Source organism: Acinonyx jubatus, chromosome D4, assembly GCF_027475565.1.
Source record: "Acinonyx jubatus isolate Ajub_Pintada_27869175 chromosome D4, VMU_Ajub_asm_v1.0, whole genome shotgun sequence".
NCBI classification, from domain to species: domain Eukaryota; kingdom Metazoa; phylum Chordata; class Mammalia; order Carnivora; family Felidae; genus Acinonyx; species Acinonyx jubatus.
In genome coordinates, this window is record NC_069391.1 from 88,251,880 (window position 1) to 88,269,907 (window position 18,028).

Here is an 18,028-nt window from a genome sequence, read left to right on the forward strand (position 1 = left end):
GCGCTCCCGGGCTGCTGGCCACCCTGTCTGCCCCACACCCTACCTCTCGAGCAGTAATCCAGCACTAACTTCAGAACCCCTGCGTACTTTTTTCGGTGGCTTTCCAGAGTTAACGTGTATTTTTGAGCCACTTAACTACAAGGCCAGAGCTCGTTCTGCCTGTTCTTGCTTTTGATGGTGATGTTTTTAGATTTCCTTCCTATTTGTCTTATTCCAGAGTTTTTTCTGAGGTACTTCATTTGCTTGTTTCTTCATGAGTTTTAAAATCAAAAAGATTTACCACTAATCTGTGTTGGAATTGTCACTCACTTTTTTTTTTTTTTTACCTAAGTAGAACAAAGTAGCCTGATATGAATAGAGCTAATGGCCGATTTTTAACGTACCATTTGCTAACTGTACGTGTTAGAACTAACAAAAAGAGCTGGAAGACGAGGATGCAGGTCGGGCAGAGTGACAACACTTGTGTGTCTCGTGAGCCACCAGGGTGGGTGGTGCCGTGTCCCTGTAACGTGAACATCTGTTCACAGGTACCTCTCTCCTCTCTTTCCCCAGCCCTCCGAGCCACAGCATTGTGGTGAATGGAAAAAAATGTGTAAACTTCGCCTCGTTTAATTTTCTTGGATTACTGGATGACCCTCGGGTCAAGGTAAGCGGCCCCCGCGCTGGAGGCAGCAGGATTCCCTGCGAAACTGGGCCTGAAATAGACAAACGGAGGGCGTCAGGAAGGGCGCTCTCTGCTGCTGGTGTCGTCACTGTCACCCGGCAGAGCCGGAACCTGGTCTCGACAGAGGGTGGGCGATACGGGCGTCTGACGTGGCTCCGTGGCGGTGACACACAGAGAGCCGCGGGAGGCGGCCCAGGTAGTCGTGGGAGGCACGTCTGGGAACCCAGTCCATCTCCATTTGGGAGTATGGGCCAGGAAGCTGTTTGGAGGACAGACTTTTGCCTGGAAACGCCACAAAGTATAAAGGCATTGAGTTAACCAAGTTTGGATAGGTTAAAACACAACTTCTCCACGTTTTAAGTTCTGTCCCTAAATCTTTACATGTGTCTGCTCTTTATATCCTGTTGTTAGAATGGCCACGGTTCTAAGGAAGCAAAGTTGGGGGGGGGGGGTTGCCATGTGGGTTGAAGAATAGGATATGCCAGTTTTGAACTCTGAAAGATATGTTATTAAAACCTGATTTTTCTTACATCCACGAAGGCAGCGGCTTTGGTGTCCTTGAGGAAGTACGGCGTGGGGACCTGCGGGCCTAGAGGGTTTTACGGCACATTCGGTATGTTTCTGCCCTCTCTTCCAAACTACTGCTTTTTTTTTTTTTTTTTTAATGTTTATTTTTGAGAAAGAGTGCATGTGAGCAGGGGAGGGGCAAAGAGAGAAGGAGACAAGATCTGAAGCAGGCTTTGTGCTGACAGAGAGCCTGACGTGGGGCTCAAACTCATGAACCGCGAGATCACGACCCGAGCAGAAGTTGGATGCTTAACCAACTGAGCCACCCAGGCACCTCCAAACTACTGCTTTTAAGAATTGACTCGATCTGATTTCAAAGCTCCTTGGGAAAGACATCCTGAATTCGTTGTGACATTGGGTGGGTGAGAGCTGTCCGTGTTTGGCATCGTGGCGGGAGGGGCCCTGGTCTGAGACTGAGTGTCGCTCACCGAGAAAAGACACAGGTGCCTTAGGTGCACCGTCTCCCGGAGGGCGAGGCCCACGCCGCTGCTGCTGCTGCTGCTGCTGCGTGTGCCCCGAGAGACCCAGTTTGTGTCTGTGTGTGTGACGGCAGGTGGCTCCGCTCTTCATAGTCGTGCAGGAACCTGGTTCTTCCTCGTAGCCTTCCTCCAGTGCCCGGGGGCACCGAGCTCGTCCGCCTGGCTGAAGTCGCACCACAGGTGGGGAGGGGTGCCTGCAGCGGTCCCTTTGAGGCAGGTGGGGGCGTCGCGTGTCACTGCCACACTCCAGTGTGGCACAGAACCTAGGTGAGGCCTCGCCGTGGAGGGGCTGGGACATGCCTCCAGCCGGGCAGCCTCCTCGTTACATAATTGTTCAAATGAAGATGTTACTGGAAATAATTTCCTGGCTTAGCAGCGTCAGCGTGTGGGGAAGACAGCCAGGAAATCTCTTCCGTCTTCTATTTGTACTTCCATTTCTAGGCCTTCGTGTGGTTTTTTTTCACTTAAACAGTTAGGTGTTTTTATTTAAGGGAACACCTTTTCTTTATTCCTTAGCTAGCTTAGAAGTTAAATGATTTTTATTGGAAACAGACAACAGAGCTGGTGTCCAAGCATCTTAAGCTGGAAAAAATCTTGTATTCCAGCATTGCGGCCATTTAGAAGCAGCGTAGAAAGTTCAGAGAGGCTGCCTGACTTCCTGACAGTCACACAGCTCGTTAATTTCAGCCTTATGGCCAGAAACCAAGTATCCTGACTGCGAGTCCTTATGGGAAGATCAGAGACTTCAAGAGCGCAGATCAGCCTCCCTCTTTGCCCCAGTCTAGTGCAAACACGGTTGGTTTGCTTGGTTTTTATTGGTAGGGAATTATTTCCTAGAGATATAGTATTAGAAAACTAGAAAAGGCATTTTTTTATGGGGTTGTTTGCTGTTATCTGATCAACAGTATTTTCTATGGTTTGCTTGCTGTAGTAAAAAAAAAAAAAAAAAAAGTAGTTTTCTTACAAGCTTCTCTTTCTTGTGGATTTTATTTGCACATGTGGCCTTGACCCCTGCTTCAGAGTTCATTTCAGAGGATAGATAGCAGATTTAATGCCAAATCCAGTCATGGAAAAAAAATGTTTCAGCTTTTCAAACCAGTTTTTCCAGAGCTGGTAGAATAGCTCAGTCAGCTTTCTGTTTGGATCACCTAATAGGTTGTCACGGGCTCCCAAACGTGAGGTCTGTAGTGGATGGTTTGTAAGTTAATATTCTTGATGGAATAATTCAGCCCGTGCTATAAATTTCAGAAGGTTTATATAGAGAGTCAAAGGCTTCTCCCCGCCATTGTCTCTACCCCAGAGAAGACAGCTGCTGTCAGTAGTCAGCTGCTTGTTCATTCTTCCAGAGACCTGTTTCGGCAAACGCAAACCCCTTCCGTACACACATTTCCCCAAACAGATGGTGGCATACCCCACACGTGCTCCGTGCCTTGCAGTTGGAGTGATTTTGTTGGAACTTTAAACTGGATTTGGATTTTCAGGGGTCTGAGTGGGTCCCCGGGGGCAGAGTAATGAGCACATCTGTGTGTCACCCCCTCTGTACTGTGCGTCCTCGGCCGGGTCTCCCGGGTGGTAACTAGCGGAAGGTTCGGACGGACGGCGGCGTCAGTGTGGAGGCTGGAGGCGGGCTGGCAGGGCTGGCGGTGTGATGGCCTTGTAACAGGACCCGGGTCCTAGCGCGCTGTCCTTCTGGTAAGCTGATGTCGTTCCTCCTTCACAGGCGTCCGCGCCTGTCACCTCTGTTCTTTCTCGTGTGGCTATTGTCCACGTTTTCACGTTCTGGTTTTCCGACAGGATAGTTTATATGTAATTATTATTTTTTTAAATTTTATTTTAGAGAGAGAGCATGAGTGGGAGAGTGGGGGAGAGAGAGAGATTGAGAATCCCCAGCCACATGCTCAGCATGGAGCCCGACACGGGGCTTGATCCCATGGCCCTGGGATCGTGACCCAAGCCAGGATCAAGAGTTGGACACTTACCTGAATGAGCCACCCAGATGTCCCTGACAGTATGTTTTTTATATTTTTCCTTATTCTGGAAGGAGTTGCTTATATTACAGTTACATTAAATTACCTTGAAATTTCAGTGTTGGGTAAGATCAGAGAAGGTACTTAAGGTAAGTGAAGGCTAAATTTTAAATCTCTAGAATAAACCTCCACAATTAAGTTATTCTGAATATTTATGGTATATTTGCCCTTTGCTCTGACCAACAAAGCAAACTGAGGACCCCTGTCCTCTCCTTTGAAGTTGCTTGTGCGCCCCTGCGGCCAAAGGCCTCTTTCCCTGGGCCCCCAGAAAGTTATTTTTAATTTCATCCTTTTTTTCCCCCTGGAAATAACACATTCAGACGTCTGTTTTTAAAGATGAAACTACTTCTTTGTTGAGCTCTTAACTTTTCAAAAATAAACGTAAATCACTTGTAAATCTCCTTTATATTATAAATTATAATTTTCTTTTAATGTAATATTTTTTAAATTATTATTTCATAGTAACATATTAGATGATTAATACAGAAAAAAAATCAACAGCAGAAAAAATCAAACATACAAATCAAACATCATCTAGTTTTTTAGGCTGGATGTTGTCCTGCCTCTGGCAAGTGCTGCTCAGCAAGTTCTTATCATCCTAAGGACCAGTGATGAGAAGTCTCCCCACCTTCCCCTTTATTGTTTGAATGTGTTTGAGAACAGAGCCAGTGGATTTGTCAGGTTGTAGAGTGTACATCCCTTCCTGTAGGGCTGATGAGGTCCCCTGCACTCTGATGCTTTCTCTTATCCAACTTCTCTGTTTGTTTTCTTTGAATAGGCTCAGATCTCATTGGCCTGAGGTTTATCGCTGGTTTCCCAGAATCTGCTTTGCATATACAATGCCTGCTTGGCTCTTTGCTCTTCAACTAAATCAAAACACAATTAGTGGCAGGGTTTCATGGCGAGGGATAATTGTGTTCTAGAGCCAGTCGTAAACAAGTAAATCGTTCGTTTATTTTTCAGAATATTTTCTTGCTTTGTTTCAAAGCCGTCAGCCGAACCCTGACTGCATGTTTTATCAGGAAGAAGACTTGGTCATAAAATTCCTACATCTGCCACTTCTTTTTACCAGCCGGTCTGGGATTGATTGTTTTTGCAGTGTAGGAGGGGAACAATCCTTGTTTGCACAGCTTAGAACATTTTGGTAAGAATCACAGAAGATACTGCACGTGAAAACATTGTGGAAAACGTTCAGCACTGTATTTACGTTGTAATGAGTGCATAACTGATATTATTTGTACTTTTAAGAAAAGTCCAAGTCTCGAGGGATTTAAAAAAAAAAAAAACAGTGTGAAGCACTAAAGTATAGAAGCCTTAAGAAAAAACGTAGTTGTTTTTAAACTGTTCTAAAGTTGACTGTTTTATAGTCTTTCCTTTGGCAAACAACCCAGAAAGCCGTTATAGCTCTTACTAGAATAAAACAGAAAAGTGCCTGTAACGTGATAGTTCTTAAACATCCGGGGTTTGGACAACTCAAGTAGAAGATAGTGTAACTGCTTTTTTCTTCTTACAAGGAAACCTCTTTTTATTCTACAAATACTGGTTTAACTGTGCAAGCGCTTAAACGGCTTATTGGTTTTTCCATGCCAGGCCTTCTCCTGAGTGTTCATGGGCCGTGACTCGTGGTTCTGGTAACGATCCTTTGAGGCAGGTCCGACGGTGACCTGTTTGACAGAGGAGGGCTGGAGAGGCACGGGGCAGTGTCAGGCCTGCCCTGGGTCCACACCCGGGGAGGCGGGAGGCCAGAGCTGGAGCCCCCTGGACGACTGCTGCAGCCAGGCGCCACCCTGGGTGCCAGGCATCCTGTCCCAGCCCTGTGTCCCGTCTCTAGGTTTCTGGTTCCGGGGCAGGTGCTAGAAAGGGCAGCGGGCACGGGGAGGGCCCACGGGCTCTCTGGGTACCCGCCTCCACGGTCGTCCCCACCGCGCTGGTTCCTAGCGGCAAAGCAGAGGATGTGCGCTTCCTCGCGCTCCGTGCAAACCGGTGGCACCAGCGGGTGGACTGGATCGTCCGCACGGAGGACAGACGTCGGGAGCGGGAGAGCACGGCCCTTTTCCTGTTTGCTGCCTCCCCTCCCTGTGTCTCACGGCGTAGCTGTCACACATCAAGGGCAGCTGTCCGTACCCACCTGTCACAAAACCTGCTTTGCAAGGCTGCCGGCGGCAAAAACCCAGTGTCTTTAGGTACCCGGAGAAAAAGCCCGGTCTTTTTCAAACTTTTGGGAAAGACGAGACTCAGTAAGTCATTGACTTCTTGTGGAGAATTTTCTTAACCACGTTACGGCAGTGACATAAAAACGGTCATGAGTATTTATACACAGCGATGAGAATATTTCTACCATACAGTTTTCATCAGCTGGGTAACTAGCTCTTAGAGCCCTGAAAGTAAGCCAAGATTGGTTCACTTTCTTGTCGCTAATCGGTGAAAAAAAAATGAGCCATTTAAAGTGGAGTCTACAGAATGATTTACGGTCCTTTTTGTAGTTGGCAAAAACGTTTGTGTCCATAGCATGTTTTTTCCCTTTGAAATGGACCTGGTGGGTGAGAGCAGTTCACTGTGGCTCGGCTTATCCATCTGCTAAATGGGGACGATGTGGGGCAGACTTGGGATTCGGAGGAGGCCTCCTGCGGGGACCCGCCCTGTTCTGATCAGAAGTGGGGGTGGCGGGGACTTGCCTGCAGGGCAGGAGCCACAGCTCTAGGGATGAAGGAGGCGCCCGCGCTCCGCGTGGGGGGGGGGGCCTGTTCTCGAGCGTTTGGCCGCCTGCCTCTCTCTTGTCCCGATTGAGAGATCCCACTGGCAGCGTCTCGTCGCGGGCGGCGCCAGGGTCAGGGTCGTGTCCTAGGACCCTGGCGTGGGCGTCACAGACCTTGTGCTTGAAGAGCTCAGAACCCTGTCGATACCATTTCGATCAAATGGGAGGTGGTCTTCTTAATGTTACTGTAAGATTCCACGCTGACTGGCTGAACGTTCATGTCGTGGAATGTCTAGTCTGCTCTATTGAATGGCGGTAACCTTTTGGTAATGGAAATCAGGCGGCCCTTCGTGTGCTTTTTGTGACAGGCCCTGTGGGGGTACGTTTTACCTGCAAATAGGAAGAAGCGGGTTTCGTTTTTTTGTCATCACTTGAGCGGAGCGAGAGAGACCGTTCGTGTTCACAGTTCGGTAGCATCGTCTAAGAAGCACGTGCATCCGGGGGCTTCAATTTATTTTCTTCTCTGGGTACTGCTCCATTCTCGAGTTCCTCACTCTGCATCTCCGGCCATCAAATTGGGGTTTGGTGGGGGGGGGGACCTGTGTCCTGCCATCCCCTCACTCAGTAGCTGGCTCCCACCCCATCCCTCGTCCCCAGCCCAGCGTTCTCAGTCTTCAGTCTGAAATCACGGCGCGTGTGTGGTACTGGTGAGTATAGAGGGGGCTGAGGGCGCGAACCTTCTGCCCCGGGCGTGGAGCTCCCCTGTGCCAGCCGCACCCTGCCTCTCCTGGAGGTGTCGCTTTGTCAGGTGCCAGAAACCCTGTATTTCTCCCCGATCCCGTGCTCGTCGGACCACCTGTCTTTATGTGATAGTCACTGCCTTTTTTTTTTAACGTTTATTTATTTTTGAGACAGAGAGAGACAGAGCATGAACAGGGGAGGGTCAGAGAGAGAGGGAGACACAGAAGCAGAAGCAGGCTCCAGGCTCCGAGCTGTCAGCACAGAGCCTGACGCGGGGCTCGAACTCACGGACCGCGAGATCATGACCTGAGCCGAAGTCGGACGCTTAACTGACTGAGCCACCCAGGCGCCCCAGTCACTGCATGTTTGATAAACGAATGAGAAGATTATTGGACACCCCCCGTCTTTTAAAAATATAACCCCTTGTGAAGTTGAAACTTCTTTCATTCTTAATTTTCTTTGACTAATTAAAAAGCATCACAATAAGGTTAGCGTGTCCCTAATCAACCAGTGAGTGGGTTTACAGATTTGAGACACTTTATTCAGATGTGCCAAGAAGTTGATTCCGTATTTCTTACAGCTACACTAACTTAGCTCACTTATTCCTGTCTGGAAGGTGGTGGAAGCCTTACTCTGACCACTGACTGTGTGTCTTATCCCTTACGGTGGGAGTATTCAGTCCGGTCAGGCTTGAACCAGCTAGGGTAAATCCTGTCTGGCAGATCTCAGTCGCTCAGGCTTCGTGTCTCCCCGCTTCTCGCCTGTCTCTGTGGGGCATCCCTCCTACTCCCTGCTCTCTGGGAGACCCGTGGTCGGTGGAGGGCAGGCCCCTGGACTGATGCTCCCTGCATGCGGCCTTGACGTGGTCTGGGATAGCTCTGTCGGGCCATCCGCCCTCTGCAGCACCCTCGCCGGGACCCTTCTGGATCCCCCGCCACTGCCCGGACTTCCAGGTCCCCTGAGTCATGCGCCAGTGTTCCCCTTCGTGGCCTCTCGGTCTGCCTTTACTACCTCCGGTTTCCCTCTCTCCCCTGAAGCTCCGGGGCTGGCGGGCCTGGCCGCATGCTTCCTGTAGCACTCCTGAGTGCTTGCACGGGGCACGCGGCGGGACTGATTCCTTCTCCAGACCTGGGTCCTGCTGTAGTTAAAAGAGCTAAAGGAAGTTTGAAAAGTCCTCTTCTCTCCCAGCTAATGCCTCATTTTGGGGCCCCAGGGCAAAGCTGGTCAGTGCACTGTTGCTTCTCGACCCTGCTGGGCCCTCCATGCCGGGGCCTTCAGCCTCGTGGCAGGGCCAGGGAAGGTGAGCGGCTGCAAGAAGCAGGGCAGGGAGGAGAGAGGTACCAGTGTAGCGAGCGCAGTGTGTTCCCGCCTTAACATTCTTCTTTAGCGGCTCCTATAAAACACCGCATTTCTCTTTGTGCCATACGTTTGAAGTCCCCGGTCCGCTTAAATAGAAGTCCAAACAGAAGAGTCAGTGCTGCGGAGTGATAGCAGGTGCACAGGGAAGTCCCAATAAGCTGGTAGACGAGGGAACACCGCCTTGATGGGAGTACGTGGGTTCTTTGACGTTTCCTTTTTGAAGCTGGCTAACGCTTGTCCTGATGTCCGGCGTGTACCTTCTGCTGACATGCAAAAAAGGCTTTCATAGGTTCACGTGTCGCGCATTGGTGAAGCCTCGGTGCGGTTGGCTGAGAGAAGTCAGAGCAGGTGGTCATTGGGCCTCGAATCCCCGCGCTGGCTGACGCAGAAGCGAAACCCAGCGTTGGAGCTGCCCCCCAGCACGCTTCGGGGACAGAGGCGTAGCTGATCCCATTCAGATTTCAGAAATCGTTTCGGCCCAGAGTTATCTAAACGGATCTCCCATCATTTATAACTCAGAAGCAGTTTCATTTTGCCCGGAAGGTGACGGTATCGTTAACGAGACTTAATAAACTGAACTTACTTTCTCTACCCTCTGCTTAAAGAAGAGGAATTAGAAGGTGTCTTAACCATTTAACGTCTTGCTGTAGATGTGCACTTGGACCTGGAAGACCGCCTGGCAAAGTTTATGCAGACGGAAGAAGCCATTATCTACTCATACGGATTTGCCACCATCGCCAGCGCTATTCCTGCGTACTCCAAGAGAGGGGACATTGTGTTTGTGTGAGTAACTTTTACCCACGTTTCTGGGCAGACTTCCTTTGGGAATGACGGTGATCCTCCCGGAGGATGCCTTTGTTAGAGGTCATCTGCCTTAGATAATCCTGACTTTTTATTTGGTAAAGAAATATATAGTAACTTCAGCGAAGTGGTTGTACGGAATTGACGAGACTCTCACTGTAAGGATGCCTAAAGTGTTTTTAATTATTGATTTTATTTATTGACGTCCACAAGGCCAGGCTTACCACGGGTGAGGCCAGCGATCTCTCTTCTGACAGGATGGTAGTGTTCTTGAAGGGTCCGTGATCACCACCCACCTGGTTGCTCAAACTACTACTGCACTCTAGATTACCTTGTCAGGCTCATTTTGTACACTTTTCCTCAGGCATTCGTGCTGTAGCCTTGTCAGCCTCCTGTGCTAGTGTCCTTTCACCACAGGGCCTTTGCACACGCCATTCCTGTGCCTAGAACATTGCCGCTCCTCTCTGTTCCTGCTCACCCTGCATATGCCTCGCCTCTGCGGGGAAGCCTTCCCTAGCCTCTCAGACCAGGCCGAGGCCTCCCGCTGCATGGGAGAAGATCCTGGAGCCAGAGGAGTCTGGTGTTTGTGTGATCCATGATCACGTGGGTACTCACACTGCCCCTCAGAGTCCCTGTGCTTCTCCGGCCCCCCCCCCCCCCCGCACACACATGTGGGCACCCGCACTGCACCCACCACCCCGCTTCCCCCGTGGCCCTTCCGGCGGGGTGTACTAGTGCGTTGCCTCCCCTGGCGTTTGCCGTTCGTCGTGCTCTGTGAGCACCAGCTCGGTAAGCGAACGAACAGAGGTCGGAGCTTAGAAGAGGGTCCGAGTGACAAGGCTTCGGGGCCCAGCCTCCTGTGGCGCCCGCACCGCCCTGCGGCCTCTCCCTGGGGGGACTCACGCGGCCGCGCTGGCCCTGCCCGGGCTCCAGGACAAGTGTGCCTTTCCTCCCCACAGCCTGCGGCAGCCAGGGCACCGGCCTGTGGCCGCGTCAGGGTGAGGGTTTCCCGACCTGACTGTGGAAGCAGGGCATTTATGAACGTCATATCCGTAGTGAAAAAGTCAGACTCCTCACAACTTGAGAGCTGCCGATTTAAACCATAGCCCTAGGTTTCTAGTAGAAGCCTAGTTGTGGCAAGTACGGTGTCATCCAGCCTCACTTGAAATCCTTTCGTGAATCCTAAGCCCCAAAAAAGCTGCAGCTGAACTTGTGAGATTCCTCCTTCACATCCCAAATCCTGTACTTCTCACGGCCGCCAAACCCAGGCTGCATTCACGTCCAGCTGCCCTGCCCAGTGGCTTAGAGCTTCAGTGTCTAGTCAGTGAGGCAACTTAATGATTCTCCCATACATAAGGTCAAGTGTCTCTGTCTTCAAGTATTTCATAATTTCAAGTATTCTGCCCGGAATTCATTCGGAAGCAGGAACACTAGAGGCAGTGTTCAGTAAATTATACGACAGATTGTTTTTGATAAATTCTTACGCGTAGATCATATGTCCAGGGCTGTATTTCTTCTTTTTAGTAAACGCTAATAAAGCTTCGCCGGTAGTAGGCTCAGCACGGTGGCTGTTCACGTACTTAAGTCTGTGCCCGTCACTCTGCTGAGTCTGTGTGCACATTACTTCGTGTATCCGTTTTTTATATATCTAAATGTTTTATTTTAGACAGAGAGAGAGTGTGTGCACATGAGCAGGAGAGAGGGGCGGAGGGGGGGAGGGAGGGAGAGGGAGAGAGACAGAGACAGAGAGAGAGAGAGAGAGAGAGAGAGAGAGAGAGAACCCCAAGCAGGCCGAGTGGGGCTCTATCCCTTGACCCTAGAGTCATGACCTGAGTTGAACTCTTTAGAGTTGGACGCTCACTGACTGAGCCACCCAGGCTCCTCTCATGTACCCTGACGTAATTGTAGATTCACAGACACTTAACGACAAATAATACAGAGATTCTGTGTGGCCTTTACTCGGTCTCCCCCAGTGGTTACTTCACAGCTGGGATGTTGGCATTGAAAAAGTCAAGATACAGAGCGTTTCCACCACCACAAGGGTCCCTCATGTCGCCACACCCCTGCCCCCCCCACCCCTCACCCCCACTCCTTACCCCCTGGCAACCACTAATCCCTTCTCCCTTTCTGTAACGTTGTGTTTTCAAGACTGTTGTACAAGTGCAGTCATACGGTAGGTAACGTTTGGGGATCGGCTTTTTTCACTCAGCGTTAATTCTCCAGAGATCCACCCACATCGTGTGGATCAGGAATTCATTCCTTTTGGTTACAGGGTCATATCCTGTCGTACAGAGGCGCCGTAGTCGGCTGAACCACTCGCCTATTAGGACATCTCAGTTTCCAGTTTGGGGCTCTGACAGATAACGCTACTGTGAACATTTCTGTACAGGTTTTTCTGGGAAAATAGGTTCATTTCCCTGGGCTGTATGCCGCCCAGTTCAGCTGCTGGGTCACGTGGTATTGCAGATTTAGTTTTTTAGGAAATTGCCAAACTTGTTTTCCAGGGTGACCGTACCATTTTACATTCCCATAGATAGTATATAAATGGTCAGGTTTCTCCACATCCTCAGAAGCATTTGGTATTGTCACTATTTTTTTTTTTTTTAATTTTAGCCATTCTGACAAGTGTGTAGAGATACCTTACTGTGGTTTTAGTTTACATTTCCTTCCTTGATGGCTAGTGATGTTTACTTTTTTCAGACTTTAGTCTTGGCATCAGGAGACCACTTCATAAAATCTATTGGGAAGTGTTCCCTCTTGTATTTTCTGGAGGCATTATATAAGGTTGTTGTGAATTCCTTATTTGGTAGAATTCTCCAGTAAAACCAACTGGGCCCGGAGATTTAATTTTTGGAAGTATTTTAAATATGAAATCAGTTGTTTAGTACTTACAAAGCTGGTCAAATTATCAGTGTCCCTTTGGTGAGTTGGGGTGATTTGTGTTTCTCAAGGAATTGGTACATTTCTTCTCAGTCATCAAACATATGTATGTCGCATTCTTCTTAATATATCCTTATTCTTCTAACGTCTGCAGAGCCTGAAGTGACGACCCATTTCATTCCTGTCTGGTAATCTGTCTACTCTCTTCCTAGGCAGTTTTGCTAGAGATGGTCCATTTTATTTATCTTTTCAAAGAATCAGCTCTTTGTTTTATTGACTTTTCTCTGTTGTCTTGTTTGTTTCAGCCCTATTGATTTCTTGCATTACTTCCTGCCTTCTGCTCTCTTGGTTTCCTTTGCTCCTCATCTAGGTTCTTCAGTTGGGAATTTTGATCGTTGACTTGAATCTTTCCTCTTTTCTGATACATTAGTGCTCTGCATTTCCCTCTCCAGTACTACTGTGGTCTTGACCCACACATTTTGATGTGTTTATTTTCATTTTCATTGAGTTCAACGTATTTTATTTTACCTTAGACTCTCTGACCCACAAATTATTTAGAAGCTGTGCTTAGCTTCCAAGTGTTTGGAGATTTGAAATTTGTTGCAGTTTGTGTTATGACTCGTGATGTGGTCTATATAGGAATATGTTCCCCGGTCATTTAAGAATATTCTGCCGTTGCTCGGTGGACTATTTTATAAATAAATGCCAGTTAGATCCCGTTAGTTGATGACGTTGTTGAGATCAGATCTAACCTTACCCGTGGTTTTCTATATGGTAGTTCTACAGTTTTTGTGGTTGTGATTTGTCTATTTTTCCTTTCACTTTTATCACTGTTTGCTTCTCATCTTTTGTAGCTCTGTTGTTCGGCACGTATTCAAGATAAGTTTTCTTGGGTAATTGATCCTGGTTATCATTGTATAATGTTCTTCTTGGTCTCTGATCATTTTCCTTGTTCCAAAGTCTGATTTGTAAGATATTAACATAGACACTTCTGCTTTCTCTGGTGAATGTTTGAGTGGTATAATTATTGTATGTAATATGTATACTTTCACTACTACATTATTATTGTATATTCTTTTATAGGCGGGATATTGTTGGGTCATGTTTAATAACACCCTGCCAGTCTCTCTTTAAATTGTGTATTTTGGTGCTCGCTTCGGCAGCACGTGTACTAAAGTTGGAACGATTCAGAGAGGATTAGCCCGGCCCCTGTGCTCGGAGGACACACACAGTCGTGAAGCGTTCTGTGTTTTTTATTAACGAGGGCACTTGTGATGCGCGCCAGGCGTTATATGTAAGTGATGGATCACAAAATTCTGTTCCTGAAGCCAATAGCACACTATATGTTAATTAACTTGAATTTTTTTTAAATCTTGTAAAGAAAAAAAATTGTGTATTTTGGCCATTTACATTTAAAATCATTATTGCATTTCTTATGGCGTTTTATTTTTTGTTTCTTATTTGTTATCTTTTTTTTGTCTGTTTTCTTTTTCCTTCTTTTCTGGGAGTTAAGTGAACGTGTTTTATTTAGAATTCCATTTTTACTTATCCATGGTGTTTTTGAGTGTTTCGCTCTGCATAGTTTTTGTTTGTTTGTTTTTAGTCATTGCTCTGAATATGACATTATGTACACACATAAGTTATCACATTGCTGGTCTCATCATTTTACCAGTTCAAGTAGAGAAACTGGTACCTTCCTTTACATTTCTCTGCTCCTTGTTTATAATATAATTGTTTTATTTTTTTAATGTTATTTTTTTTATTTATTTAGGGATAGAAAAAGAGAGGCAGAATCCCAAGCAGGCTCCGCACTGTCAGTGCAGAGCCCAGCGTGGGGCTCGAACTCACGAATTGTGAGATCATGACCTGAGCTGAAATCAGGAGTCGGATCCTTAACTGACTGCGCCACCCAGGCGTCCCTTTAATGTAATTGCTAAAGTATTTCTGGTATAAGCCATATCAGACAGTGTTGTAATTTTTTTTATGTTTGTTTATTTTGAGAGAGAGAGAGAGAGAGAGAGAGAGAAGGAGAGAACTAGTGGGAGAGGGGCAGAGAATGAGGGAGAGAGAGAATCCCAGGCAGGCTCTGCATTGTCAGCACAGAGCCCGACTTGGGGCTCCATCTCTCTATCTGAAAAATCATAACCTGAGCTGAAATCAAGAGCCAGACGGACATGCAACCCAACTGAGCCACCTAGGTGCCTCTGGACAGTGTTGTAATTTTTACTTAAATCATCCAAAATAATTTAGAAAACTTCAGGAAGGTGACAAAACCCTAGTGTGCTTGTTCATACTTTTTACTTAGTGTTCTTTCTTGCTTCATGATAATCTAAGATTCTTCCTTTTGTTTTCTTTACTTATTTTTTCTAGGTAGAGAACTTGCTTTAGCCATTCCTTTAGGGGAGGTCCGCTGGGGGCAGATTCTCTTAGTTGTCCTTCAACTGAGAAAGCCTTGATTTCCCCTTCAGTCCTGAAGGATATCTGTGCTTGTTACAGAATTCTTGCTTGACAGCTCTCTTCTTCCAAGTATTTGGAATATATTTTGGCACTTTTTTCTGGTCTCCATGGTTTCTGATGAGAAATCTGTCGCTTTGTTATTTTTCTCTTCTATATAAGGTGTCATTTTAGGGGGCTGCGTTCAAGACTTTTTCTTGGTCATCAGTTTTCAGAAGCTTTACTATAATCTTGGCGTTATTTCTTTGGGTTTACCCATATGAATTTCGCTCAGCTTTTTTTATTTTAAATTTTTTTTTTAATGTTTATTCATTTTTGAGAGAGAGACAGAGCAGAGACAGAGCATGAGCAGGGGAGGGGCAGAGAGAGAGGGAGACACAGAATCTGAAGCAGGCTCCAGGCTCCGGCTGTCAGCACAGAGCCCGACGCGGGGCTCGAACTCCTGGACCGCGAGATCGTGACCTGAGCCGAAGTCGGACGCTTCACCGACTGAGCCCCCCAGGCGCCCCGCGCTCATCTTTTTTATAGGATTCAGCTTCTTGCCAAATTTGAGTCCTTTGGGCCTCCCCTGACGCAGTGTGGCATCTTTTATCGTGGCTCCACAGGTCCCTGAGGCTTGCCCTTTCTCGTCCGTTTTCTCTGCGGTTTACACGACTAGCTTCGGTTGTTACATCTGTCAGTTCTCTGATTCTTTCCTCCACCCCCGCCGCCAGTCTGCTGCTGAGCCCACCCACTGTACTTCTTCTTGAGGTTACTGTGTTTTTCAGTTCTAGTATCTCCACAGGACTCCGTCTCCTGTTTCTTTGCTGAGGTTTCTGTTTTTCACTTGTTCCAGGCATATTCATAAGTGCTCATTGAAGCATTTTTGTCCTGACTGCTCTAAAATCATCATCCCTGACATCCGTCCTCTCCGGATTGACGTTTGTTGATTGTTTTGTTTCGTTCTGTTTGAGATCTCCTGGTTCTTGGTACGGCAAGTGATACTTGAAACCAGGACGACTTCATATTATGCCGTTATAGCCTGTGCTTTATTTAAACCTTATGTTTTAACGGGCTTTCTCTCCGTTTGTCTTCCAGTCGGGGCAGGGGGGCACTGCTGCCTCATCGCTGCCGGGTCCAAGTCCACGGTCCCATTTCTGCCTCCATGGTTGCCACAGTGGGGGCGTTTTCGTTTCCGTTGGTGTTGGTGAGAGTCCTGCTTTCCCTCAGGCCTCCTCTGACACGGCTGCCACGGCAGGAGTCCCCACCCGCTCTCGCTTGGTACCACCTCGCAGGGATAAAAGTCCCGGCTCCCTTCTCCGATACCACCATGGCCATTGTTGGGGTGCCTTTTAGCTCTGTGAGGATCAGAGTTTCGGGGCCCAGCTTTCCTGGGGTCCGGCTGCCGTCATTTCTACCTACCCGGCTGCCCCCTGTCCTGCCCTTGGGCTACAGAGCAGGCTTCTGTGGGCGCTTTTCGCCCGTGTGGCCGGCCTTGTCGGTTCCAGATGAGGGAGGTCCCCAGAGTCCTGTCGCGTCATCCTCGGGTCCTCGGCCTGTCTGCCATCTCTCTCCATCTTCCAGAGTCTCCTTGTGTTTGTTTTATACGTAATATCCGGTGTGGGGGTTGTACTTGGAAAGATAGGGAAGATAGGAGTGTCCCATCTTGGCGGAACAAGTGTTGTATATATTTTTATTTTTTTTAATTTTTTTATTGTATTTTTTAAATTTTTTTTTTTTAACGTTGATTTATTTTTGAGACAGAGAGAGACAGAGCATGAACAGGGGAGGGGCAGAGAGAGAGGGAGACACAGAATCTGAGGCAGGTTCCGGGCTCCAAGCCATCAGCACAGAGCCAGACAAGTGGCTCGAACTCACGGACCTTGAGAGCATGACCTGAGCCGAAGTCAGCCGCTTAACTGACTGAGCCCCCCCAGGCCCCCCTATATTTTTAAATACTATACCTTAATTTCAAAAATGATTCTCTCCCTTATTAACTCCTTTTAGGAGATCTTACCGAAGTTTAATCTGCGGGACCCAGAGTTCTGCGCTGAGTGGGGTAGAGTCCACAGTCCAGTATTACTTCTCGCAGCAGAGTTAACGGCAGTCTGTGCCACTCAAACCAGAGACGCCACTGGGGGGGGGGGGGGGGGGGGAAGGGACCACCAGTGTTTCCTGTGTTTCTCAGAAAGAGAAAATTGCTGAGTGAACTGACGTGCCCCCCACAGTAGGCCGCACAGGAGGCTGGTTCTGGGGCGGTTATAGTGTGGCCAGGGCGCGCTTGGTGGAGTAGAGGTAGCGAGGCCGTTCCGAGAGAAGGACCCACGGAGGTGGGCGCAGACCGCGTGCGTCCAGGGCCCGGCGTGTTCTGTTGATTGGCCGTGCTCAGGCCGACGGGTAGGTGCTGGTCGGCCCAGAGCAGGCTCTCCTTTCCCGAGAATGGTGACGAGGCTGTTAAGCCCCAGTTTGCGGGTCTCTCTTCCTTGCAGGGACAGAGCCGCGTGCTTTGCTATTCAGAAAGGATTACAGGCGTCACGTAGTGACATTCAGTTATTTAAGCATAACGACATGGCCGACCTGGAGCGACTACTGAAAGAACAAGAGATCGAAGATCAAAAGGTATGATTCTTTGCAAGAAAATTATACAGCTCTTTTGTGTTCGGTAACCGGCTAAATCATATACGAAACGGCAATTTGTCATGAAGACTTGCCTGCGGATCCCATTTGGATATGAAGTGAGGGCATTCCTGCTGATTAAATGTACCTCGTGTGGGAGAGCCGGGTCTGATTGTAATTGCCTCGTCGTTGCCGTAATTCCAGCTGGCAAATTTGCGGGCAGGCAATCCAGGCAGCTTTCTAAAAGAGACAGAAACCGCGCGCCTTTGGCGGTGGGGGTGGGAGGGGCTCGCTCTCCACTCTGCAGAAATAACACCGGAGCTCATTAGGGTGGGAGCAGGGCGCACCTCGTGAATTCGAAATAGGTTTGTTTATATCAGGATAAGTCACGTGTCCGGTAACTGGAAGAAAAAGCGGCACATCTTCGTTCATGAACGCGTGAGCAGAGTGACTCCCTCTCCCTCCCGCACCTTCGCCCTGGGGCTCCGAGCAGCTCCGCCTGTGCGAGCCACCTGCCCCGCGCGACTGCCTTCCGCACCGCAGCCTGTTTCCACCGCCCCCTCAGACATGCCTGGATGAGGGCACAGTTGAGTTTTACTTGACCCGGTAGTAAGGAAGGAAAGGGTCTTGTCTGCGTTTTGGTAGATGGAGAGCAGGGTTCATCTGTTTAGGTTTTGATCACGAGGAATCTCCGGCGGGTTCAGAGGAAGCGCGGGAGTATGGTGCGGCCCCTACCCTCCTCCCAGCCCTGGTAGCAACATCCTGC

At 48.4% G+C, this 18,028-nt stretch overlaps 1 protein-coding gene and 1 non-coding gene across 3 annotated transcripts in view; both read left to right on the plus strand.

Annotated features, from left to right (window-relative positions):
- Positions 1 to 18,028, plus strand: part of SPTLC1 (serine palmitoyltransferase long chain base subunit 1) — a 51,659-nt gene that overhangs the window by 14,670 nt on the left and 18,961 nt on the right. For both annotated transcript variants that reach the window (XM_015082930.3, XM_053205348.1), the window contains 4 exons: positions 553 to 646; positions 1,205 to 1,277; positions 9,183 to 9,315; positions 17,136 to 17,265. In XM_015082930.3, coding sequence (XP_014938416.2) covers positions 553 to 646; positions 1,205 to 1,277; positions 9,183 to 9,315; positions 17,136 to 17,265 — 430 coding nt within the window. The remainder of the gene's footprint in view (positions 1 to 552; positions 647 to 1,204; positions 1,278 to 9,182; positions 9,316 to 17,135; positions 17,266 to 18,028) is intronic.
- On the plus strand, positions 13,361 to 13,467 carry LOC113594298 (U6 spliceosomal RNA). The gene has a single exon (XR_003414661.1). It is a non-coding gene; the product is annotated as a U6 spliceosomal RNA (small nuclear RNA).